This window comes from Aedes aegypti, chromosome 1 (assembly GCF_002204515.2).
Source record: "Aedes aegypti strain LVP_AGWG chromosome 1, AaegL5.0 Primary Assembly, whole genome shotgun sequence".
In the NCBI taxonomy this organism is placed as follows: domain Eukaryota; kingdom Metazoa; phylum Arthropoda; class Insecta; order Diptera; family Culicidae; genus Aedes; species Aedes aegypti.
This window is the reverse complement of record NC_035107.1, coordinates 116,920,813-116,946,477: the sequence shown is the minus strand read 5'-3', so window position 1 is coordinate 116,946,477 and position 25,665 is coordinate 116,920,813. Positions and strand designations below refer to the sequence as shown.

Below are 25,665 nucleotides of genomic sequence, written 5' to 3'. Positions count from 1 at the left end.
TTATCTAAAAATCAATTTGATACTAATCCCCGAATTCCTTACCCATATTTTTTTCATAAACTCTTCCGTGCAAACATTCAAAAAAATTTCGAGAAATTTGTTCAGAGATTTCTCTTTTTTTTTTAAAGTTCAAATTGAATTTGGAAAAATATTGAATTCTTATCAGGAAACTCAAGAATTAAATGTAGAATTTTTGGAACTTTCTGACGTCCTGACGATGTTACTCACAGGAAAAGCTTTGGCGTTTTTTGTAGGATTAACTACAAAAAATCTTGTTATTTTTTATCGTCTTTATAATATACAATGGTTTATGTTAAAACAGATATATTTATGAAGGTGTTTGTATCTTACATTTAAGAAAATGTTTCGCATGAGCTCCGAAGCTTTAATAAGGCAGATTAATATAAAAACTATTAACTATTGTTAAAGTTGAAGGTGAAAATATTGGCGGTTTTTATCAACAACTCTGCTAAAAATGTTTTATAACAAAATTCATAATTTACAACTTGGAGTAAATTTTTGAAAAAAATTGAAAATTCGTTGAGGAGTTCCTGATAGATTTTCAGAAATCAGGAGCCATACGTATAAGAACTCTGAAAAATTTAAAACTCCAGGAACTCATTTTTCTCCTTTGGATTCTTTAAAATGTTGCTTTTTTGGATTACGAATTTTTGTACAAATACGTCATGTGAAGGAAGGAGAAACAACAAAATGTTAAATCAGATCGAAATAACCAAAGATAAGTGATTATCTAAATTTTTCTCTAGAGGTGAATCAAAGGGCTGGATAAATAAACCATAAACTGCAGGATAATTTAAATCGCTCAAATCATATTGAAAAAAAAAAAAAACAAATTTCTCCAGGAGCTCCATCAGAATCTTCATAATTAAGCCAAAAAGCCTCAAGGAATTCCGCCTTGAAAATGTACAAGAATTCAATTCCATAATATATATTTTTTGCAGAATTTATGAAACAATTTCTGAAACATTGTTTTAAGGAAGATCTTCACAAATTTCTCCATGAATTTCTTAATTAATACCTGTCCAGTTAATTTGCTAAATTGCTAATTTCGGAAGTAAAAATATGCCTGGGATTTTTCAATAAATTTCTTCTACTTTTCGTATATAATTCCTGTAGAATCTGGGTATTTGAAGTAGAATTTACAAAAAAAAAAACAAAGGAGAATTTGTAACGCAATTTACAATGCATTTTAAAAATATTTCTGAAGGACTTATAATGAACTTTGCGAAAAAGTTTTTAATAACTTTTTTGGGAATACTAGGGTCATTTACGGCTTCGGCACCATTGGACTATTATCGGCACCCAAATTTCAAATGCCAGATACACAGATTTTTTTCTTCAAAACACATCAATGAAAACATTCAGATGTTTTTTTTTTGTTTTGTCAGCTTCCCGTTGACGAGATTGCCGAGACTGGACGAACAATTTCACCATAGATGCTATCAATTTAAATGAACACGCCTCAAAGTGCGACTGATTTGGAGATTTGCCTACAGTTCTTATGGAAAATCTGCCGAAGAGAATTTTTAAGGCTGCCGACATTAGTCACACGGATATTGGTTATTCGAAGCGTTCTAAATAAGTTTCCAAGAAGGCTTTAACAAGTTCATCGGTGTGAATTGATAGAGGATTGATGTAAACAGGCAAAAACGTAATTTGTCGTAATTTGTTCGAGAAAATTGCAAAAGAAGCGCGACATCGGTTTGGACTGCCAAGAATACGTAAATTCCCCTATATAAAGGAATTTGACAGAATCAACGATTATTTAGAAAAAAAAAATGTTAGGGCATAGTTTGAACTTTTTCAAGGTTTAGCAATTTTTAGAATATCTCAATATTATTTGACTACTTTCTAAAAGATTTGAAGCAAAAGGTATAAACCACTCTTCGATATACATTAACGAATTTGATCACTAAAATTCTTGAGACTGTAAAAAACTAACTTGGTAAAACGTAGTTTAGAGATCAATGAAAAAGTTCATTCATACGAAATTATTAAAAAAATGAAGCGAAAACAGAGAAAGAACATATTGCTGAAATCAAAAATTAAAGCCGATTTTTTTTTACTTTTTTTTGAAGCCTTAGGTAAGTTCGAAATTCTTTGAAGAGATATGTTTTGAAATAGGCCTTGTTTTTCGCCAACAATTGCAGCTACTTTACGTCTCAGAAATTCCTTTAGTAATTTTGCCTATTTATTTCTTTGCCGAGACCTTTTTTATCAATGAATTTCTTTAAAGAAATCTTATGGGGACAATCATCATCACTGGACACCTCGATCAGGGCACCCTCCAAGAACACAGGAAATCGTAATTCAGTTAAAAGGCTACACTATGCTAGAACATTTAAAATAGTATGGTTTGCCCTACTCAGAAAATACGAATTTAAGGAACCGATTTTCTAGGATACAGACGCATTAGGAGAAATCTTCCATTTTTGCAAGTATGAAGAAAAAATATCCAAACTCTTTTGCAATCTACTACAGATGACACACAGGCTTCGTCCTTTGGCGGAGAGGCCTGTGTCATCCGCAAACAAAGATCTTTAACATCCCTGAGGTAACTCAGGTAAGTCAGGTGTGAAAATATTGTATAATATTGGTCACAAAATGCTGCCTTGACGAACACCAGCTCTTGAAGGAAGTCTTTCAGACCTGGAGTTCTGATAATTAACCTGAAGTGTACGATTTGACAGATAACTAGGATTATTCTAACAATGTATGTTGGAAAAATAAAGTTTTTCAATTTTACAATCCAGCCTTCAAACCAAACACTGTCGAATGCTTTTTCTATGTCTAGGAGAGCAAGACCAGTAGAATAGCCTTCACATTTGTTGGAACGAATCAAATTTGTTACATGTAAAAGTTGATGAGTGGTCGAATGTCCATGGCGGAAACCGAACTGTTCATTGGCAAAATTTGAATGTTCTTTGATGTGGGCCATCATTCTGTTCAAAATGACCTTTTCAAAAAGTTTACTGATGGAGGAAAGCAAACTGATTGGACGATAGCTAGAAGCTTCTACAGGATTTTTGTCTGGTTCTAAAATTGGTTCAACCTTAGCATTTTTCCATTTGTCAGGAAAATATGCTAATCGAAAACATTTGTTAAATATATCAACTAAAACAGATAAGCTTCTTTCTGGAAGTTTCTTGATGAGGATGTAGAAAATTCCATCATCGCCAGGAGCTTTCATATTTTTGATTTTTTTAATAATAGTTCTCTTCCAAATCAGTTTCCCTGGAATTTCCGAAAACATTTTCTTGATTGAGAATATTTTCGAAGTCCTGAGTAACTTGATTTTCAATTGGACTAGTAAGTCCTAAATTAAAATTGTGCGCGCTTTCAAACTGCATAGAAAGTTTTTGAGCTTTTTCGCAATTAGTTAGTAATAACTTGTTTCCTCTTTCAATACGGGAATTGGCTTGAGGTTTTTTTTTTCAAAATTTTAGATAATTTCCAAAAGGGTTTAGAGCCAGTGTCCAATTGAGAAAAAAAAAATTAAAAATGTTTGTTCCTTAATTGAGAAAAAAGTTTTTTGATTTCTTTCTGCATATAATTTTCGTAACAGAATCGCGAGTGCGTTAAAATTGCCTTCTCCTCTCGTTTGTAAAAAGGATCAAGACTTTAAGATCATCGTCTATAATCACGGATTCGAATTTTACTTCTTATTTTGGTATTGCAATGCCCCTGGCTTCACCAATAGAATTCGTTAAAGTTTCAAGAGCATTGTCAATATCAAGTTTTGTTTGCAAAAACATGTTAACATCAAGATTACTATCGAAAATTTTTCATATGTATTCCAGTCGGCTCAAAAATAATTCAAAATAATTCAAAACTGATAGGATTGAGAATCGCTTCATGGTATATTTGAAACGTAACAGGGACATAATCAGATTCAAGATCAGCATGAGTAACTAATTGGCTACAAAGATGACTAGAGTCGGTTAAGACCAAGTCAATCGTAGATGGATTTCTAGAAGAGGAAAAACATGTCGGGCTATCAGGGTATTGAATTGAGAAATATCCTGAAGAGCACTCATCAAATAAAATTCTGCCGTTGGAATTACTTTGAGAATTATTCCATGACCGATGTTTGGCATAAAAGTCACCGATGACAAAAAAATCGACTTTTTGCGAGTCAATTTTCGCAAGTCAGTTTAGAGCAAATTGACTTGCTGTCTAGAGCATTGAACGGGCAAATAGGCAGCTTATTTATTTATTTATTTTTATTTAGTTGGTGTTACATCAATTAATTTGATAAAACCTCGTTAACGATGTTACGCCAGTTTACTCGGTCCAAGGCTGTGTCTCTCCAACCTCGATTTTGGCCCACGTTCTCCAGATCTTGTTGCACCTGATCAAGCCACCTCGCTCGCTGCGCTCCCCGCCTTCTTGTGCCAACCGGATTCGACGCGAACACCATCTTTGCAGGATTGTTGTCCGGTAGTCTTGCAACATGCCCTGCCCAGCGCACCCTTCCGGCTTTAGCAACCTTCTGGATACTTGGTTCGCCGTAGAGCCTAGCGAGCTCGTGGTTCATTCTCCGCCGCCACACACCGTCCTCCTGCACTCCGCCAAAGATCGTTCTAAGCACCCTTCGTTCGAACACTCTAAGTGCTTGCAGGTCCTCTTCCAGCATGGTCCATGCTTCATGTCCATAGAGGACCACCGGTCTTATAAGCGTTTTGTACATGGTACATTTGGTGCGGGGGTGAATCTTTCTCGACCGCAGCTTCTTCTGGAGCCCATAGTAGGCACGACTTCCACTGATGATGCGTCTCCGTATTTCACGACTAACGTTGTTATCAGCCGTTAACAAGGATCCGAGGTAGACGAACTCATCAACCACCTCAAAAGTATCCCCGTTTATCGTAACACTGCTTCCCAGGCGGGCTCTGTCGCGCTCGGTTCCGCCTATCAGCATGTACTTTGTTTTTGACGCATTCACCACCAGGCCGACTTTTGTTGCTTCACGTTTCAGGCGGGTGTAGAGGTCTGTCACCGTTCCAAATGTTCTGCCGACAACATCCATATCATCCGCGAAGCAAACAAATTGGCTGGATCTTGTGAAAATCGTACCTCGGTTATTGAACCCGGCTTTCCGCATGACACCTTCTAGCGCGATGTTGAACAGCAGGCACGAAAGTCCATCACCCTGTCGAAGTCCCCGGCGGGATTCGAACGAACTGGAATGTTCGCCCGAAATCTTCACGCTATTCTGCACACCGTCCATCGTTGCTCTTATTAGTCTTGTGAGCTTCCCGGGAAAGCTGTACTCGTCCATGATTTTCCATAGCTCTTCGCGGTCGATGCTATCATAAGCCGCTTTGAAATCGATGAACAGGTGATGCGTTGGGACTTGGTATTCACGGCATTTCTGGAGGATTTGCCGTACAGTGAAGATTTGGTCCGTTGTCGAGCGGCCGTTGATGAAACCGGCTTGATAACTTCCCACAAACTCATTTGTTATTGGTGATAGACGACGGAAGATAATCTGGGATAGCACTTTGTAGGCGGCATTCAGGATAGTGATCGCACGATAGTTTTCACATTCCAGTTTGTCGCCCTTCTTGTAGATGGGGCATATGACCCCTTGCTTCCACTCCTCCGGCAGCTGTTCGGTTTCCCAGATTTTGACAATCAGCCGGTGCAGACAGGCGGCCAACCTCTCCGGGCCCATTTTGATGAGTTCAGCTCCAATACCATCTTTACCAGCGGCCTTATTATTCTTGAGCTGGCTGATGGCATCCTTAACTTCCCTCAATGTGGGGGCAGGTTGGTTTCCTTCATCCGCCGTGCTGACGTAGTCACTTCCTCCGCTGTCGTGACCCTCGTCGCCTGTGTTCTCCGTGCCATTCAGGTGTTCATCGTAGTGCTGCTTCCACCTTTCAATCACCTCACGTTCGTCCGTCAAGATGCTTCCGTCCTTATCCCTACACATTTCGGCTCGCGGCACGAAGCCTTTTCGGGATGCGTTGAGCTTCTCGTAGAACTTTCGCGTTTCTTGAGAACGATGCAGCTGTTCCATTTCTTCACATTCCGCTTCTTCCAGGCGGCGCTTTTTGTCCCGGAATAGTCGGGTTTGCTGCTTCCGTTTTCTTTTATATCGCTCCACGTTTTGTCGCGTTCCTTGCTGCAGCATTGCAGCCCGCGCTGCATCCTTCTCCTCCAAAACCTGCCTGCATTCTTCGTCGAACCAATCGTTACATGTCCTCCTTTCCACGTACCCGACGATGCTCTCGGCTGCGTTGTTGATGGCTGCTTTTATGTTGCTCCAGCAGTCCTCAAGAGGGGCTTCGTCAAGCTCGCCCTCTTCCGGCAACGCTACCTCGAGATGCTGCGCGTATGCGGCAGCGACGTTCGGTTGGGCCAGTCGCGCTAGGTTATACCGAGGCGGGCGTCGATACCGTACATTGTTGATGACGGATAGTTTTTGGCGCAGTTTCACCATCACTAGATAGTGATCAGAGTCGATGTTAGCGCCACGATAGGTTCTGACGTCGGTAATATCGGAGAAGTGGCCATGTTCTTGGAGGCGGCAAAATCTATCAGTCGTAGGCCGTTCTCGTTCGTCAGCCGGTGGGCGCTGAACCTTCCAATCGTCGGTCTGAACTCCTCCTCCTGGCCAACCTGAGCGTTCAAATCACCTATGATGATCTTGACGTCGTGGCTTGGGCAGCGGTCGTACTCGCGTTCGAGCTGCGCGTAAAATGCGTCCTTGTCATCATCAGTGCTTCCGGAGTGAGGGCTATGCACGTTTATGATGCTGAAGTTGAAGAACCGGCCTTTGAGCCTCAACTTGCACATTCTTTCGTTGATCGGCCACCACCCGATCACACGCCTTTGCATATCACCCATCAATATAAAAGCTGTTCCCAGCTCACGTGTGTTGCCGCAGCTCTGGTAGATGGTATGATTACCTCTAAACGTTCGCACCATCGAACCTGTCCAGCACACCTCCTGCAGCGCTACGATGTCGAAACCGCGGATCTTCAGTACATCGGAGAGTATGCGTGTGCTTCCGATGAAGTTGAGAGATTTGCAGTTCCACGTACCGAGTTTCCAATCGCTAGTCCATTTCCGTCGCTGTGGTCTTTGCCGATTGTTCCGGTCCGTATTCTCTCGTTGACGTTCCTGTGCTGATGTGTTTTTACGGCTGGCTTGCAGGGCCTGACACCAACCCCCTAGATTTCCGGAGGACCATTCCCCCTAAATGTTCGGAGGGCCATAGTGCGCAGTTTAGCTTAGAGTCCTTCTCTGGCACTCGGACGATGATCAGCCGCCCCTGACATGGGGAACAGACGCTGTTGTGAGCCGCTCCTAACATGGAGTACAGACGCTCAAGGTTTGTAGAAGCAAACCCCCCCTTCCCTGTCAGCATACGACCAAAGTTCCCACCGGGGGTTGGTTACCCGATCTTCCCTAAGGTTACTCGTACCCCGGCCAGTACCGCGAGGAGGTAGGGATAGGAGTTGCTGGGCAAGAGGCTAAGGACCGCACAGAGGGGTCTATTTTATTCCTTCAGGTACGCGAGGTACCAATGGTACGCCATGCCCAGCCATTTACCAACCAGGCAGCTATGAAAGTATATTTACCAGGCTGTGTTTCAATAGAAACACCCAAAGTTTCAAATCTTTTAGTTTCAAATGACGAAAACAGTTGATGTTTTATACGCCTATGAATGATGATTGCAACTCCCTTACATGCCCCATCAATTCGATCATTACGATAAACAAAAAAGTAAGGATCTCTTTTTAGTTTGGATCCAGGATTCAAATAAGTTTCAGTAATAACTGCTATATGTATGTTATTGGCTGTAAGAAAATTGAATATTTCGCTCTCTTTACCTTCCAAAGAACGAGCATTCCAATTTAAAATAAAATAATAAAATAAAAAATTAAATTATTATTTGGATCCATTAGAAGAACGTAATCCAATAACAATTTGATTAGTAAATTTTACAACGACTTGGACTGCGTCAGTCATAGTGCTGGTTTTGAACATTGCATCAATCATAAGATTCAATAGTTCAGTTAGAAAATTAAAATCAGAGGGACAAATATCACTTCAAGTGATGATTTTCTGTTGGGATTTTCGGTAGACTAAGAGAATGATTAGAAGTTTCCTGTGGCAGCAGAGTTTTTTTTTCATTTGATTTGAAATAATTAGAACGGTTACTCGTAGTATGGAAAGGGGAAGTGTTCAAATTACCTGCTACGATACTATGCCGAATTTTCCTTAGCGTGAGAAGAACCTACGTTAATCATGTATTTAGCATCCATGCGGCAATTTTTTGTTCCATGACCCAACTTTTGGCGCCGACGACACTGAGTGGGGTTCTGAAAATTTCCTACAGGTTTCTGGAAATGTTCCCATGTTACACGGACATCGAACATATATTTTGCTTTTTCTAAAGCATTAATATTATTTACAGTTGTGTCCAGAATAATAGTATGAAAGCCGATTTTCACACAAAATGCTTAACTTTGGCATGCTGTAACTTTCTTTCCATATGAGCAATCGGCAAGAAATTTTGGCAGTGAACCACAAATATACTCAATTTCATTATCACAAAAGAAAAACTACTATTATTTTGAGCGATTTCACCTGGTGCTTAACTTTTAAACCAGTAGTGTGAAAATTTTCAAATCATGTGATAATAAAATTGAGTGTATTTGTAGTTCACTGGCAAAATTTAATGCCGATTGCTCATATGGAAAGAAAGTTACAGCATGCCAAAATTGAGCATTTTGTATGAAAATTGGCTTTCACTACTATTATTCTGAACACAACTGTAGATCTGTTTTGTTAAAGTGAACTAAATAATATTTTTGAGAAACCCCCTTCCGAAGAATGCCAGATTGGGTTATTTTTCATAATGATTACTAGGACTGGGGAAAATCCAAGTACCTAAATCATTTATTCCATTTATGATCCCTTCTGGTGACTTATAGTCACTTGAGAGACCTTTCAAGACAACTTTGAACAAACGTTCAGTTTTGTCATCATAAGTAAAAAAAAATTGTGCTTTTTCTCTCCAAAATGTTTGAGAAGAAGTTCACGATCTTTAACAGTTTCCGGCAAAACGCGACAGTCTCCTTTCTTTGAGATTTGGAAGGAAACCTTGATTTCCCTAATGGAGTTCAAGATCTCCTGCCTAAATCCCCAAATTCGATTTAATGTTCGGAAAATTTGTCTAGAGCATGGAACTGATTGCTCATTTCGATACATTTATCAACATTATTCATTTCACCCTTTGAAGAAAGTTCGCATTCCGGAGAAACTTCCATTCTTGCCACGTTTAAAAGAGAATTTACACCGTCTTCAGCACTTAAGCTGCACAGACTGAACGATCACTAACATTAGGCAACGGACAACACGAAACACCCAGTAGCCCAGCGATGAATTTTTCGTTTGACGAAAAGTTTCCACCGACTGGGGCGGGAATCGAACCCACACCCCGTGGCACAATACGCCCAGACGACTGACGCCGCTAACCGCAAGGCCACGAAGCCCACAGCCCACAGCCTGTTTTAACTCCCACTTTTTTGGAAGGAAGTTGTGAATTCAGAGATTCACCCTTCCTTTTGTTTGTAGTTGCAACCATGTTTAGTGAAAAAAACGAGAGAAAACGTGACCTGCCAAGACGGTGTCCAAGAAGGATTACCACCGCTAGCTTTCGCCAACGGGTCCAACGAAAATGAATTTTGTTGTTCTTTTGCAATTCTCCTCTACCCGGGAAAGTTGAACCAATTCCAAAACCAGACTTCTACCTATCGTCCAATCAGTTTGCTTTCCTCCATCAGTAAACTTTTTGAAAAGGTCAGTTTGAACAGAATGATGGTCCACATCATTGAAAATTCAGTTTTTGCCAATGAACAGTTCGGATTTCGCCATGGACATTCGACCATTCATCAACTTTTACTTGTAACAAATTTGATCCGTTCCAACAAATCTGAAGGCCATTCTACTGGTCTTGCTCTTCTAGAATAAAAGCATTTGACAGTGTTTGGCATGAAGGCTTGATTATCACTCTTGCGGTTTTGTATGTTTTCTGCAACAAAAATATTTCATGGAAAACTCTTAATGCCTAACAATTGTCAAAGCAACCTTTTTCCACGCCTAATAGGACTTCAAACAAAATGTCAAAGTATGAAGCCTGTAACGCGTCCTGTTAACAAAATGTACCTAGTGCAGGTTATCGGTTTGTAGGAAAATTATTATCAATATTTGACCTTTTTTTCCTTTTCTATCTCTTCAAACGATGTGTGTGCTTGAGATTTTGAGACGATTTGGTGAAACAAATCCAGATAAATCACAAATAAACAAAGCTCTTTATTTGCATGTTATACATATTTTTGAGGCATTTGCTTCTGCATTTGCAGAACAAAATCTGAAATGTATAGATGATTTGATTTTTAATTTATTATCGTTTTAGTTTTCCAAATTTAGTTCGTTTTTTTAGTTTGATCGCAAGACTAAATACGAAATACTGACATAATAGTTGGCTCCAAATTGATACTTCTTCTAGTATATTCATATATTGTTTGTTCCTGGGAGGGAGAAACCAATACAACATTTCTCTACGTCACAGTGAGCCGAGATTTTGCTGTCACGAACTGTCACTGTGAGCCCGGATCTTGAACAATGGACAACATGGTAAAAGCGCGTCACTAGCCAAAGCATATTTTTGCAATTTCATCAAAAGTAGCAAAAATAGAATTAGAATCAATTCATGCACATTCAAAAGTAACGTCACGAGAGCGTCGTTTATTATAATTGAATGTAACGTACTGGAATGAGGCTCTTTTTGCTGTCTTCAATAAAACTGATAATTGAACGCATAGAAAACTGTGGCCCTTTTTCAATGTTTGTCCAGAAAGATCGAAGGTACACAACAAATGAAAACTAGCGAATTGCACCAAGCCTGCCTTGATTGTCGTTGGCAAATTGGAGTTATCTTGCAGTTTGGAAAAAAAATCGTATCAAATTTCGTGTGTAGTATCTGTGCCTCCCTCCCAGGTTTGTTCCATTCCTGATCACACATGTGCCACTCTGACCTTCGGCGAAGTCGATGCTCAGTTGCGAATTCGAACAAATTGGCTTCGACACAAATTAGCAAAGCTCATTAATTCGCAATAATTAACACCAATCCCCTTATAATGTAATTACAGCTTCCGAAAATCGAACACGAGCAATGGACGCAGCAACAGAGCAATAACCGTTGGTGGCGGCACAAATCACTAATTCCAGCTCAAGCCTCGAGCAACCAATAATGAATAATGCAACTGACTTCTACTGGGAACTGTCGCAACTGATAAGGTTTAGCAATCTCAGCTACTACAATGTGTCAAATGGTGGCGAAACTTCGGTGACACTGGATGCGGTCAACTGCTGTACCACTGAGCCGAACTTCTCAGAGTACCTGGATGCCCTGCCAAACGACAGGGCCGGATTGTTAGCGTTTCTGTTCCTGTTTTCCTTCGCAACAGTCTTCGGTAACTCGCTGGTAATACTGGCTGTTATCCGAGAGCGGTACCTTCACACGGCGACCAATTATTTCGTGACCAGCCTGGCCGTGGCGGACTGCTTGGTAGGACTGGTCGTGATGCCGTTCTCTGCGTTGTATGAGGTACTGCAGAATACGTGGTTCTTCGGTGAAGATTGGTGTGATATATGGCGCTCGTTAGATGTATTGTTTAGTACTGCTTCCATACTGAACCTATGTGTGATATCTCTTGATCGGTACTGGGCCATAACGGATCCATTTTCCTACCCGATGAAGATGACTCGAAAGAAGGCAGCTGCCCTAATAGCAGCTGTGTGGATATGCTCAAGTGCGATCAGCTTCCCGGCGATCGTGTGGTGGCGAGCTGCACGGGAAGGCGATATGCCACCGTACAAGTGCACATTTACCGAGCATCTCGGCTATTTGGTGTTCTCCTCCACCATATCGTTCTATCTTCCACTGCTGGTAATGGTGTTCACATATTGTAGAATATACCGAGCTGCAGCAATACAAACTCGATCGCTCAAGCTAGGAACCAAGCAAGTGCTGATGGCATCCGGTGAACTACAACTTACCCTCCGAATACATCGAGGTGGCACCACTCGAGAAAGGCCCAACCATCAGCAACAGCAACCGCCGCAGCACCAAACGCATCAGCATCAAGACCATCAGCAGCACACGGCGAATTCGACACCGGAAGAACCGGACGAGGAACCGCTTTCCGCGCTGCAGAACAATGGCCTTGGAGGGCGCCATCGGACGCACATGGGCAAGAACTTTTCCCTGTCGCGAAAGCTGGCCAAGTTTGCCAAGGAGAAGAAGGCCGCCAAAACGCTCGGCATTGTGATGGGTGTGTTCATAGTTTGTTGGCTTCCATTTTTTGTGGTAAACCTGCTGTCGGGGTTTTGTATGCAGTGTATAGCACACGAGGAAATTGTGTCGGCCGTGGTCACGTGGCTGGGGTGGATCAATTCCAGTATGAATCCGGTGATCTACGCGTGTTGGAGCAGAGATTTCAGAAGGTAAGTCGAATTGATTGTTCTATCCATTTTTATAATAATGGGGGTGAAATCGATCTTCATGATGTTATTTTTAACTTTTAATGTTAAAGATTCTTTTATTGATTGATAAATGTTTGTGTTATATTTGTTTTTTTTCAAGTACCAAGGTATCAAAAACGTGGACTAAAACAGATAAAATTGCCAGTCAGTGTGTTGTTTCATGCACGACTACTAAAACGAGCTCAATGCAAAGACTATATATCATTTGAACTTTCGAGCTAGAATTGCAAAACACATGCGTCTTATCCAGTGAATCAATTGTCACTCAATACGCAGCAATAAAGACATTGTCATCTCCTATACTTGTTGCAACAATTTTATTCCGCAACATCAGTTTATCACCACTTGAACAAATTATGACAATTGAGTGCTTCGTAAAGCCCAAGCAGGACAGTTCAGTTTTGCGTCGTCCGATAAATTTGGCTCACGGTTTCGCGCATGTTTTCGTCGCCGGAGATTTTTTTTTTCCTGTTTTCAAGCGTCTTGCTGGGTAGTGCTTCGTGAAGCCCAAGCAGGACAGTTCAGTTTTGCGTCGTCCGATAAATTTGGCTCACGGTTTCGCGCATGTTTTCGTCGCCGGAGATTTTTTTTTTTTTTTTTTTCCTGTTTTCAAGCGTCTTGCTGGGTAGTGCTTCGTGAAGCCCAAGCAGGACAGTTCGGTTTTGCGTCGTCCGATAGATTTGGCTCACGTTTTCGCGCATGTTTTCGTCGCCGGAGATTTTTTTTTCCTGTTTTCAAGCGTCTTGCTGGGTAGTGCTTCGTGAAGCCCAAGCAGGACAGTTCAGTTTTGCGTCGTCCGATAAATTTGGCTCACGGTTTCGCGCATGTTTTCGTCGCCGGAGATTTTTTTTTTTCCTGTTTTCAAGCGTCTTGCTGGGTAGTGCTTCGTGAAGCCCAAGCAGGACAGTTCGGTTTTGCGTCGTCCGATAGATTTGGCTCACGTTTTCGCGCATGTTTTCGTCGCCGGAGATTTTTTTTTTTCCTGTTTTCAAGCGTCTTGCTGGGTAGTGCTTCGTGAAGCCCAAGCAGGACAGTTCAGTTTTGCGTCGTCCGATAAATTTGGCTCACGGTTTCGCGCATGTTTTCGTCGCCGGAGATTTTTTTTTTTTTTTTTTTTTTTCCTGTTTTCAAGCGTCTTGCTGGGTAGTGCTTCGTGAAGCCCAAGCAGGACAGTTCGGTTTTGCGTCGTCCGATAGATTTGGCTCACGGTTTCGCGCATGTTTTCGTCGCCGGATTTTTTTTTTTCCTGTTTCCAAGCGTCCTGCTGGGTAGTGCTTCGTGAAGCCCAAGCAGGACAGTTCGGTTTTGCGTCGTCCGATAGATTTGGCTCACGGTTTCGCGCGTGTTTTCGGCTCCTAAGATTTTTTTTTTCTGTTTTGGAGCGTCTTGCTGGGTAGGTATTTGGAAGGCACAAGCAAGACGGTTTGTTTTCGGGACGCCAAGAAGTTTTGCTGTCAGTATCAGTTTTGTGTTCAGTCGAGGATGGATTACCAACTGGTGAGTTCGTTTCATTCTTGTGATAACACATATTTTCTTGAAAGCGTAACTTTTAAGTAATTTTAAAACAAACTTTGTATGGTTCGTCACTATAAGTGTCGGCATTATGTTTTTTTCTTATACAATTTCAATATACATATATTTGTCTCTTTTATACGTTATTAAAAATTATCTTTTGAATTGTTCGACATTGTGAATGTTGACGTATTTTTTAAAACTTGTACCATATCGAGACAAAATGCAACGTAATACTCATATGTAATTTTCAAACAAACTATGTATAGTTCGTCACTACAAGTGTCGGCATTATTCCTGTTTCATATAATTTAAAATATATACATGTAATTTTCAGTTTTCGTCATTAATAAAAACATCTTTTGAATAGAGTAGTGTTTGATCCTTCGACCTTGACACTTGCTCCTGCTGGGGCGGGTGATGAGGGCAGGATCAAATATGTCGCGCGTCGGTAGTGAAGCGGTGAAAAAGTGATCGGTTCGTAAGTAGTGTTTGATCCTTCGACCTTGACGCTTGCTCCTGCGGGGGCGGGCGATGGGGGCAGGATCAAACTTGTCGCGCGTCGTTCGCTCAGAGAAATGAAAAAGCGCCGCGGATCGCTAGTAGTGTTTGATCTATTGATCGCGTCGCTTGCTCTTGCGTGGGCGAGTGACGAACACTTGTTCGGCGTTTAATGCGATTATCGAATTATTTCGCGAATCCGGTTAGGCGTGATTATATCATGGCTCGCATCACCAAACATTGGTGACTCCCAGATCTTTACCTTATCCCACTAACCCAATATCTTCTCCATGACAACCGTGGAGATGCAGAGGTGATCTCGGTCTCTAGTAACAACGGTAGTCACACTAACATTCCTTCCCTTCCCTGATGACCGTAAGGACGTGGCCGGCGCCGTTATTGACTTTTAAATTTGAGCTCTCGATTTGTGCACATTGAAGAATGGTAAGCTAATCCCAAGCCCCATTCATTAATTCCCTGTGCAACTTCGATTGTTCTGGTCAATCACGGAGTAGCAACTACGAATTGTACGGTCATCTATGCTTATGCTTATGCTTATGCTACTTGAACAAATTATGACAATTACCGATCACCACGTGCGCATAGATTTCCTGGGATTCGCATTGCAATTTTCGAGAACTTTCTCTGTGTTGGTAAACATTGGCATATTATCGAGCAACATACATACAACAAATTTGGTTTTGTTTTTTAAACAACTGATTAATCACGAGTTTAAAAGGTTGCGACAAAGTTGCGTCCTGCGATTGTCATGACATTTTTGCTTTTGATTATATCCTCAAAAGTTGCTTTTGATTGTAATCAAAAGTTGGGACAAACGGATGTGAGCGAGCTTGCTTTGTAGTTTGTTTCTCGTCTCCTTTGATGACAACTTGATTCACTGGTCTTATCTTTGACCAACGACAATAAATACATAAAGCCAAGCACCTTCGTATTCTTTAAAAAATCGCCGTCTAAAATTTTTCCTTGTTATGGTCACGGTGATTGACGAATGAGAATATAAGCCAAGGTGAGGAAAAAGATGTTGCGTATACCCCCTGGCTACAAGACATACACAAAACAAGGCAGTCTCTTTGATTGTGTAAACATTGAATTTGATTGTACATATATATATATGTGACGTCTTTCTCATCGTAGCATATACGATTTTGTGAAATCTGGAATATTTCAAACATATCTGGAAGGTTGGCAACGCAGCTAGGGATACATAGCTGCGTTGCCAACCTTCCAGATATGTTTGAAATATTCCAGATTTTACAAAAATATCAATTTTACAAAAATCTGGAAGATTCAGATAAAAATTATATTTTTTTTGGCGTTTACTACGTCTTACGGCAATATACTTGGTGTCAATTGAAAATCTAAAATGTTGCAACGGTCACAAAATTATGTTAGGTTTTGAACGCTAATAACTCGAAACAATCGATTGGAAATGTATACAAGAATTTGCTCGAATGGAGAAAACTATTGATTATGACAATAAACTATTGAAAATTGGTAAAATTACGACCCCTTTCTTACGCAATCAACCACGTTCTAGCTGTTTTCCACAGGAGGCCATACGCAACGAGGTACGCCTACCGTTTATGTTTTGTGTGTGTGTTTTACAACGCTGCTAGACATTCCGTTGGTTGAGTGTTGAAAAGCATCGGCGTTTGCTGCTTGGTTTGGCCCGCGTGCTGTTTGGGTCGACCCGCGTGCGAGCAGTGTTGTCACAAGTACAGATTTATCTGGAAAGGTACAGATTTTCGAATAGTTTTTGGTACAGATTCTGTACGGTACAGATTACAGATTTTCACCGAAAAGTACAGATTGGTACAGATTTTTGGAATTGGAGATTTTTGTAACACAAAATTTAAAAGATGCTTGAAATTAGAAACTAATTTCCACGAAACTATTATTGAAAGATACTATTTCCATTGAATTTAATATTTAAATAGTGAAATTATTTCAATAAAAACTGTGTTAAATTTCCAAATAAATTAGTATTAAAGTTCCTTTCAACAATTAATATTATGTGTGTGGTACAGATTGTGGGTACAGATTTTCAGAATCTTTGGTACAGATAAAAAAGATTTTTGAACCTACGGTACAGATATAAATGTGGCAACACTGCGTGAGAGATGATTCTTAGGCGAAGTTTGTTTGTAGTTGACAGCAGCGTTGGCAACCTTCCAGATTTTTGAAGCCCCATTTTACAAAAGTCTAGAACATTGAGGCACAATGTTGTAATGCATTTGTAAGGTTTTGTTAACAATTTGTTAGGTTCTCCATATACCGTAAAACGGGGTAACTTTGATAATGCGGGTAACTTTGATAGTGCGAGACCCACAACATACATATACGAAATAACAAAGTTTCTGTTAATCAGTTTAGCAAAACGAATACAAAAGTAAAGAGTATTAGGATGCCACTTCATGTCAAAGCTATTTTCGTTAGAATCAAGTATATTTGATGATTTATATGCAAATATTAAAAATTTGTAAGATTTTGGCATTTTTGAAACGCACTCAAACAATCTGTTCTACGACCACTATTTGATGAAGTTATAATGAGTTCGTCACTTATTCTTGACAGCCTAGTTCTAGTAGAACATGAATTCGGTCTCAAATCTCATAGCGAAGACCATTTTTACAAACTGGGTCCAATTTTGTAATCGAAGTCAGAAATTTCCATATAGCGTTAAACGCCTAGAGGTATGCAACGCCCTATAAATGTTCCGTAATTGATTCAATTTTGTTCGATTTGTACTCCATTATCAAAGTTACCCCAAAGCAGAAAACCGACTTTCGATTATATGAAAAATTATATATCCTTTCAGAATCAATCATTTGGCAATCCGTCAACTGCAATCAATAGTTGGGATGCCAGTACTTGTTTTAAAAATATAAATTATAATTCTTCGAAACAGCATGCATAAATATTCAAGTTTTCTTCGAAAAAGCTATCAAAGTTACCCCGTTTTACGGTACAACATAAGAGATCTAGACTTTTCCAGGCAAATTTTTTTAATCTTCCAGATTTTTGATAAAATGACTTGGCATCCCTGATTATAAGCTGTTTTTTTAATCATGATAGACAAACATGTTTTCTATCAAATAGTAAAAATATTTTAATTTTTTTAGAGATAGTAAAAAATGTTTTTTGCTCTACATTTTTATTTATTGTGGGGTAAAATGCGCCACGGCGTTAAAGTACGAATGCGCAATTAATCTAGCATGTATGTTGCGTACATAAGGGCGTTTGATCAGAAGTTATTGTTAAATTACAGCACACATGCTATTACAAAAAAATGCGCATTGGCAAGGTTCAAATTTGCACGTAATTACAGCGTGGAATTTGAGTTCCAACGGTTGTTTTGCTGTTATGAAATAAGGGTGGCCGTTCTGCCCCATGAGTTGATTAAAGTAAAAGTCCCTCAATACTCTTTTGACTACGTCTTGCGGCAATATACTAGGTGTTCATTGAAAATCTAAAATGTTGCGACCGTCACGGAATTATGTTAATTTTGAACGTTAATAACTCAGCTAATTTACGATAGATTTTCAATATTTTCCACCAATTTCAATTCCGACCAATCGGTCGGAAATTTATACAACATTTTACTCATATGGAGAAACCTATTGATTTTTGACGATAAAATATTGTAAATTGGGTGTTACTCGAATCTAATTGTTCAATCGGCCCTTTTTTATAATTAATTGACAATACGGCAAATTGAAATTTACTGTGGCGATCACGGTATCGATGACTGGGGCACTTCTCCGAACGGAGAGCTCCTCGCTGTTCTTAAATGCACAAACCATTACATTCTAAATTATATCTAAAGGAAGGTTGAAATTATGACAATTGACTAAAATTCAAATGCAGTAAATCACATGGTGTAGTTAACGTCATGCGGTCGTGTCTTGTACCCTCTGATTTCTTGTACAACACTATACACTCAAACGCCATTAATTCCTAGGCGGCAGCTCAACATGTGTCCACAGCCGCAATGGCCACTAGCCCCTCCCGGTCGACTCCCCCAACAGGGACGATCCGTACCCTTGGAGAGCGCCCCGCCTCCGGCCCTGCATTAGCCGGGTTACCCGCCACAGCCGCGTTGTCCTGGGCGGCAGCCGGAACCACTTCGACGTCATTCACCTGATCGTCTCGGCGGATTCCTCGCTTGCCACGGCGACGCGTCCGTGGCTCTCAGCAAGAGCTGCCCCGTTCTCCTTTGCTAACACCTCCTCCGCCAACACGTCTTCAACGTCCTCCGACGCGCCCTCGAAAGGCGTCACTGAAATTTATATATATCTTTATGGTTTGACCAGGTCCGTCACACTCGGGCTCAGATTGGGTACCACTTCTAGTACTGCATTTGGTCCCTCGGTAGTAGTAAAGGTACCCAAGTTTGACAGATCGCAGTACACTTTTCACGGCATTCTAGATTACCTTATAAGCCATACAATTTTGGGCAATTGCAAGGGACATGGAGGTCTTTTTTTTTTCTCTCCCTTATTGTGGCACAGACCTATTGGTCCATATCGATGGAGGTCTTTAATTTGTCTTTGGTTTGACTTTGAGTTGTGAACAAGATGATTACTTATTACATCTGTGTGCAACATTATGCGGTAGCGATGCATAAAATGGTTTGGCGTTCATGATAGATTTATATGAAGATATTTTAAAAATTGAACAGCAATTTTTTTTTTATTTTATTTATTTTTGATGATTACTGATGAATGAATGATGGATTCTTGAGCCTTAATATAAACATAAATGTTTGTGCATTTTATTGCTTACCGGCCTCAATCATCAAGTTGTTATATTCAAAGAGGTCGATTCAGTATAACCAGCCAAAATTTGACTGTAAAGACAGCAACTGATAACTTGTCGACGTAAAGTAATCAAGCTTAACAAAATAATGCATTGACTAGAGGACCCAATCACTTTATACGAAACCTCGACATCCCGTTGGGCTCGAAGAGTGCCGTACCGTAAAACGGGGTAACTTTGATAATGCGGGTAACTTTGATAGTGCGGGATCCACCACATACAAAACTAAATAAGATAATTTCTGTTAATCAGTTAAGCAAAACGAATGCAAAAGTAAAGAGTATTAGTATGGCACTTCATGTCAGAGCTATTTTCATATGAATCGTAAACATTTTAGACTTAATATACGAATATTAAAAATTGATGCAACTTTAGCAATTTCGAAACGTTTACGAACAACCTGTTCTACAATCACTATTTGATGTACAGTCAACTCTCCCTTACTTGATATTCCGTACCTCGATATCGAGTTAGAGAAATATAGTAAAAGTTGATTTTCATGGCTAACTCGATGGTCCCTTGGAACGCAGTTGCACTGCTTTTGTGTTCTGTAACTCGATACCTCCCTAACTCGATGGTCCCTTCAATATCGAGTAAGGGAGATATGACTGTAGTTTCGAATAGTTCGTCACTTATATTTGACAGCCTAGTTATAATAAAACTTGAATAAGGTTTCAAATCTCTTAGCGAGAACCATTTTAATAAACTGTGACCATTTTTGTAATCTAAGTCAGAAATTTCCATAAAACGATAAATGACTAGAGGTATGCAATGCCCTATAAATGTTCGTAATTCATTCAATTTTGTTTGATTTATGCTCAATTATCAAAGTGACCTCAAAACAGAAAACCGACTTTTGATTATATGAAAAATTATCAAAGCTACCCCGTTTTACGGTACTCCCCACACAAGTCGTTAAGACGAACCCCACCAATGCGTGAGTAAACCTAAAATCATCATAACATGAAACCGCACCAATCGTTGCCATATCGGTTGGGAAATAAAAACCCTTCTTGCCGGTGAACAACAAGTTTTCATATTTGGCAACGCGATCCAACCGTTGCTATCGACCAAAACATAAACAAAAGTGGAAGCATCATAACAAAACGTAATCGTTTGGACATTTGGTGTTCAGTACGTTTTCTATCCGGTCCCTCTGTCGATTTGATTGTTTGTTAATTCCTTTCAAGTCCGTTATCCGTTCGTTTAAAAATTCTATTCGTGATGAGTGCCACAAAACCACGCGGTAAAAATTGGTCGCCGGCGGAGGACGAAGCTCTGTGCAAAGCCTGGCAGGAGGTGTCCCAAGATTCCATTGTTGGAACTAACCAGCGAACGGAAAATATTTACTTTGGTAACAATAAATTGTTTAATTTTTGCATTCTCTCTTTCCTAAATTTCCATAGGTACCTGCTGTGAAATGTCCAGCCTCGTGTCCAGCGGATGTCTTGAACGACTTAGTTGAAGAAACTGGTGAGACTGGGGAATGCTCCTCTAGGACCGTTCGACCAAAAGGCCGTGATGCTAGCAAAAAGCAGAAAACCGATCAATCTTTTAGCTTTGAGCTCGCTGAATCTGGCCGTCTATTGGCTGAAGCAGCTCAGGCAAAACTGAAAGATGCGTTCCAAAGGACCCAAGCCCTGAAGAGAATGGCAAATCATTAAGTTATGTCCATGGATTTATCAAAATTGACCAGCGAGGTAGCAAGAAAGTTGTACGAGATAGAACAACTAAGAATTTTGGAAGAAACTATGAAGGAAACAAGAATATAAGCAGCTGCTGTTTCTGAGATTCCAGAAAAAAGCATGGAAGAAAGCATGGAGGGATCTGTTTTGGAGGAATCCGAAGAAGAGGAGGTTTATCACAACATTGATGAAGGAGACGAAGAACATCTTCATTATTGTCCAGATGAAGAATTAGATGTGGACTTGAGTGTGGAGTAAAAAAAACACTAAATAAGTTTCATTTGAATGTATTTCAAGCACAAACGATTGATAATGGGTTTTAGCTCCAACTAAAATAAATGTTTGCTGTTTCAATAAAAATGATTTGACCAAAAGTATGTAAAATTATGTTTATTAGGAAAAAAATATGGCCCGCCATTCACCTTTTTTCATATTATTTATCATCTTGATGTATGTTTATAAAAGTCATATTAGCCAGTCAGGTTCGATGTCAGGTCTCAGACAACAGTTTTGGAAACGTTGAAAAATTACGGGTTCTGAGGTTTTTGTAAAACACCTTGCAAAAAAAACTAGAACTCTATAAAAAAATATATGACTGAAAGCTAAAAGGATACATGACTGAAACCGGCTGAATCCAGCAATTATTCAAAACTAAACCCTGAAAGGATGCAAAATTTAACCTTAAATACTCAAAAATAAAACCAGATAGGATTCAAAATTGAATCCTGGTAGGGTTCAAAATTTAAGCCATATAAGGAGTCGAAATTATATCCTGACAGGATTTAAAATTTAATTCTGAAAGGAATCAACACTTAATCCTGCTAGAATTAAAAGGAAAATCTTGATAGGATTCAGAATTGATTCCTGATAGCAGTCAAAATGTAATCCTGATAGGGTTCAAAATTGAATCCTGTAAGGACTGATAATTGAATCTTGATAGGATTCAAAACTTCATCCTGAAAGGATTCAAAATTAAATACTGATGGGATTCAAAATTCAATCCTAACTGGATTCCAAATTGAATGCTGATAGTAGGGGATTTTTTTTTATTATCGGACAATTTGGGCCGGAGGTTCTCCGATTTGTATGAAAATTTCACCAGAGGTAGAGCTCGTGGATACATGACCAAAAGTGAAATTCAAAAAAATTATAGTGGCCTATTTTCCCGGAAAACTCTAGATGAATTTTCACGATTTCTCTATATACCTCAAACTTTGAAAATTCATATCTCCTGAACTATGCATCGTAGAACAAAAGTTTTTTAGTGAAATCGAAAGGAAATTTTCTCAGCAATCTATTAAAAATATAAAAAGAAAACCATCTGTATCATGAAAAATTTTCAAAAAAATATTTTTTGTTTCATCAATCCATACTCTAACTTTCGTCCATAGACGCAAAAGTGGTATCTTTTACCGTTTAGGCGACAGAACTGAAAAACCGATGACCACCCGCACGCTTCTCATTTCGTAACCTTTACTATTGAGACCAACAGTATTTAATTGAAAACGATCCTAACATTTAATAATATAGGTAATAGGAACTGACCCTCAGCAAGCATGGGAAAATTCACTCACTCACCCGAACGCCACCGATGAAAAATAGCAAATAATCTGCTGCTATCGAACATTCAGTGATACCTGAACCGTCCTAGGCGAAGTGTAGCATGAAAGCGTCGAAACCGATTGTGTAAAAGCGACAATCGGAAGGAACGCGAAGAGAAGTGAATACCAATACACTTGTATCTGCGAGGCACGAGTTAATGCACTTAGCATCCATTCGCCGAATGCATTGAACTGACTGAGAGGATTCCTACTCACTGAATCATTCCGTGGTGTGGACTGCCAGTCAGTGAACGCTCATTAGCACTCAAACCCGAATGCCATTCGAACGGAATCAGAATATTAACAATCATTCTTGGACAAACATTTCAAAAGGGCACATCGACATTGGTAAACATTGGCTTTGCAAGCCGCTGTTGAACCCAATTCAACTCGATCACGCTCACCAATACCACTATAAGGAAGAGCTAACACCAATCTTTCTGATAGTGGGGTTAGTTTGCGTGGGCGGGCTAAAAAGGGCTCAACAGCATCGTTTCTCAAAAAAAAGACTCAAGACCTCTTGGGCCCTTTTCAAATGTTTGTCCTTTGTCCGAATTTTGGTATTGCATTCGACTGATCAGATGCCATTTTTTGTTTCGCTTAGTGCTCGCCGAAGAAGCAGAAAAGCAGCGCGCTAAACTGTATTGAGAAGCGTACGCGCGTAATGAATAATTATTGTATGTTTTGTCTGACCGTATCGTGCGCCTATATAAGGCGCACCCATCGAAATTGTAAGTATGTAGTTTCTTTCGTTTCTCCACCGAGTAGGCATGCTGCCTCTCAAAGGTAAGAAATCTGTTAAAGTGAAGCCGTTCGCTTGATTTGCCGTCCGTTGTATCGTAAAAGACACAACGTAGGAAAGACGTCCTGGCCGAAACAACATATTAACAATATATTCATAAGTTTTCATAGAAACTGGATCTTGAGATTTGATCCTTCAAACGTTACCATAATGATTGATTGTAACAAGAACTTCCCGTGCGGCTTTCATAGAGGCTGTTAGCTTTGATACTAAATAACGTTGCTGATGAAGGGCACACAAAACACCCAACTGACCAATGGAGAGTGGTCCGATTGACGAAAAGCTTCTTCTGACTGGAAAAGAAAGGATGGTTTACTGTGTTATACTTACAATGCGTGTAAATTACTGCCGCCACTGGCGCGGTAAATGGCTGGGCATGGCGTACCATTGGTACCTCGCGTACCTGCAGGAATAAAATAGACCCCTTTGTGCGGTCCTTAGCCTCTTGCCCAGCAACTCCTATCCCTACCTCCTCGTGGTACTGGCCGGGGTACGAGTAACCTTGGGGAAGATCGGGTAACCAACCCCCGGTGGGAACTTTGGTCGTATGCTGACAGGGAAGGGGGGGTTTGCTTTTGCAAACCTGGAGCGTCTGTACTCCACGTTAGGAGCGGCTCACAACAGCGTCTGCTCCCCATGTCAGGGGCGGCTGATCATCGTCCGAGTGCCAGAGAAGGACTCTAAGCTAAACTGCGCACTATGGCCCTCCGAACATTTAGGGGGAATGGTCCTCCGGAAATCTAGGGGGTTGGTGTCAGGCCCTGCAAGCCAACCGTAAAAACACATCAGCACAGGAACGTCAACGAGAAAATACGGACCGGAACAATCGGCAAAGACCACAGCGACGAAAATGGACTAGCGATTGGAAACTCGGTACGTGGAACTGCAAATCTCTCAACTTTATTGGAAGTACTCGCATACTCTCCGATGTACTGAAGACCCGCGGTTTCGACATCGTAGCGCTGCAGGAGGTGTGCTGGACAGGAGCATTGGTGCGAACGTTTAGAGGTAATCATACCATCTACCAGAGCTGCGGCAACACACGCGAGCTGGGAACAGCTTTCATAGTGATGGGTGATATGCAAAGGCGCGTGATCGGGTGGTGGCCGATCAATGAACGAATGTGCAAGTTAAGAATCAAAGGCCGATTCTTTAACTTCAGCATAATCAACGTGCATAGCCCACACTCCGGAAGCACTGATGATGACAAGGACGCATTTTACGCGCAGCTCGAACGCGAGTACGACCGCTGCCCAAGCCACGACGTCAAGATCATCATAGGAGATTTGAACGCTCACGTTGGCCAGGAGGAGGAGTTCAGACCGACGATTGGAAAGTTCAGCGCCCACCGGCTGACGAACGAGAACGGCCTACGACTGATAGATTTTGCCGCCTCCAAGAACATGGCCATTCGTAGCACCTATTTCCAGCACAGCCTACCGTATCGGTACACCTGGAGATCACCTCAGCAGACAGAATCGCAAATCGACCACGTTTTGATCGATGGACGGCACTTCTCCGACATAACCGACGTCAGAACCTATCGTGGCGCCAACATTGACTCCGACCACTACCTGGTGATGGTGAAACTGCGCCCAAAACTATCCGTCATCAACAATGTACGGTACCGACGCCCGCCCCGGTACAATCTCGAGCGGCTGAAACAACCGGATGTCGCCAATGCGTACGCGCAGCATCTTGAGGCAGCGTTGCCGGATGAGGGCGAGCTCGATAGGGCCCCTCTTGAGGACTGCTGGAGGACAGTCAAAGCAGCCATTAACGACGCTGCCGAAAACGTTGTCGGATATGTGGAACGGAGCTCAAGAAACGATTGGTTCGACGAGGAGTGCCAGGAGGTTTTAGAGGAGAAGAATGCAGCGCGGGCTGCAATGCTGCAGCATGGTACGCGGCAAAACGTGGAACGATACAGACTGAAGCGGAAACAGCAAACCCGCCTATTCCGGGACAAAAAGCGCCGCCTGGAAGAGGTGGAATGCCAAGAGATGGAGTTGCTGTACCGTTCTCAAGAAACGCGGAAGTTCTATCAGAAGCTCAACACATCCCGCAAAGGCTTCGTGCCGCGAGCCGAGATGTGCCGGGATAAGGAGGGGAGCATCTTGACGGACGGACGCGAGGT

At 40.9% G+C, this 25,665-nt stretch overlaps 1 protein-coding gene across 1 annotated transcript in view; it reads left to right on the top strand.

Annotated features, from left to right (window-relative positions):
* LOC5567099 (dopamine receptor 2) overlaps positions 1 to 25,665 on the top strand; it is a 264,025-nt gene that overhangs the window by 4,232 nt on the left and 234,128 nt on the right. The window contains exon 2 of the mRNA XM_001651449.3: positions 11,193 to 12,549. Within this exon, the coding sequence (XP_001651499.3) occupies positions 11,294 to 12,549 (1,256 nt within the window). The 5' untranslated portion in view covers positions 11,193 to 11,293. The remainder of the gene's footprint in view (positions 1 to 11,192; positions 12,550 to 25,665) is intronic.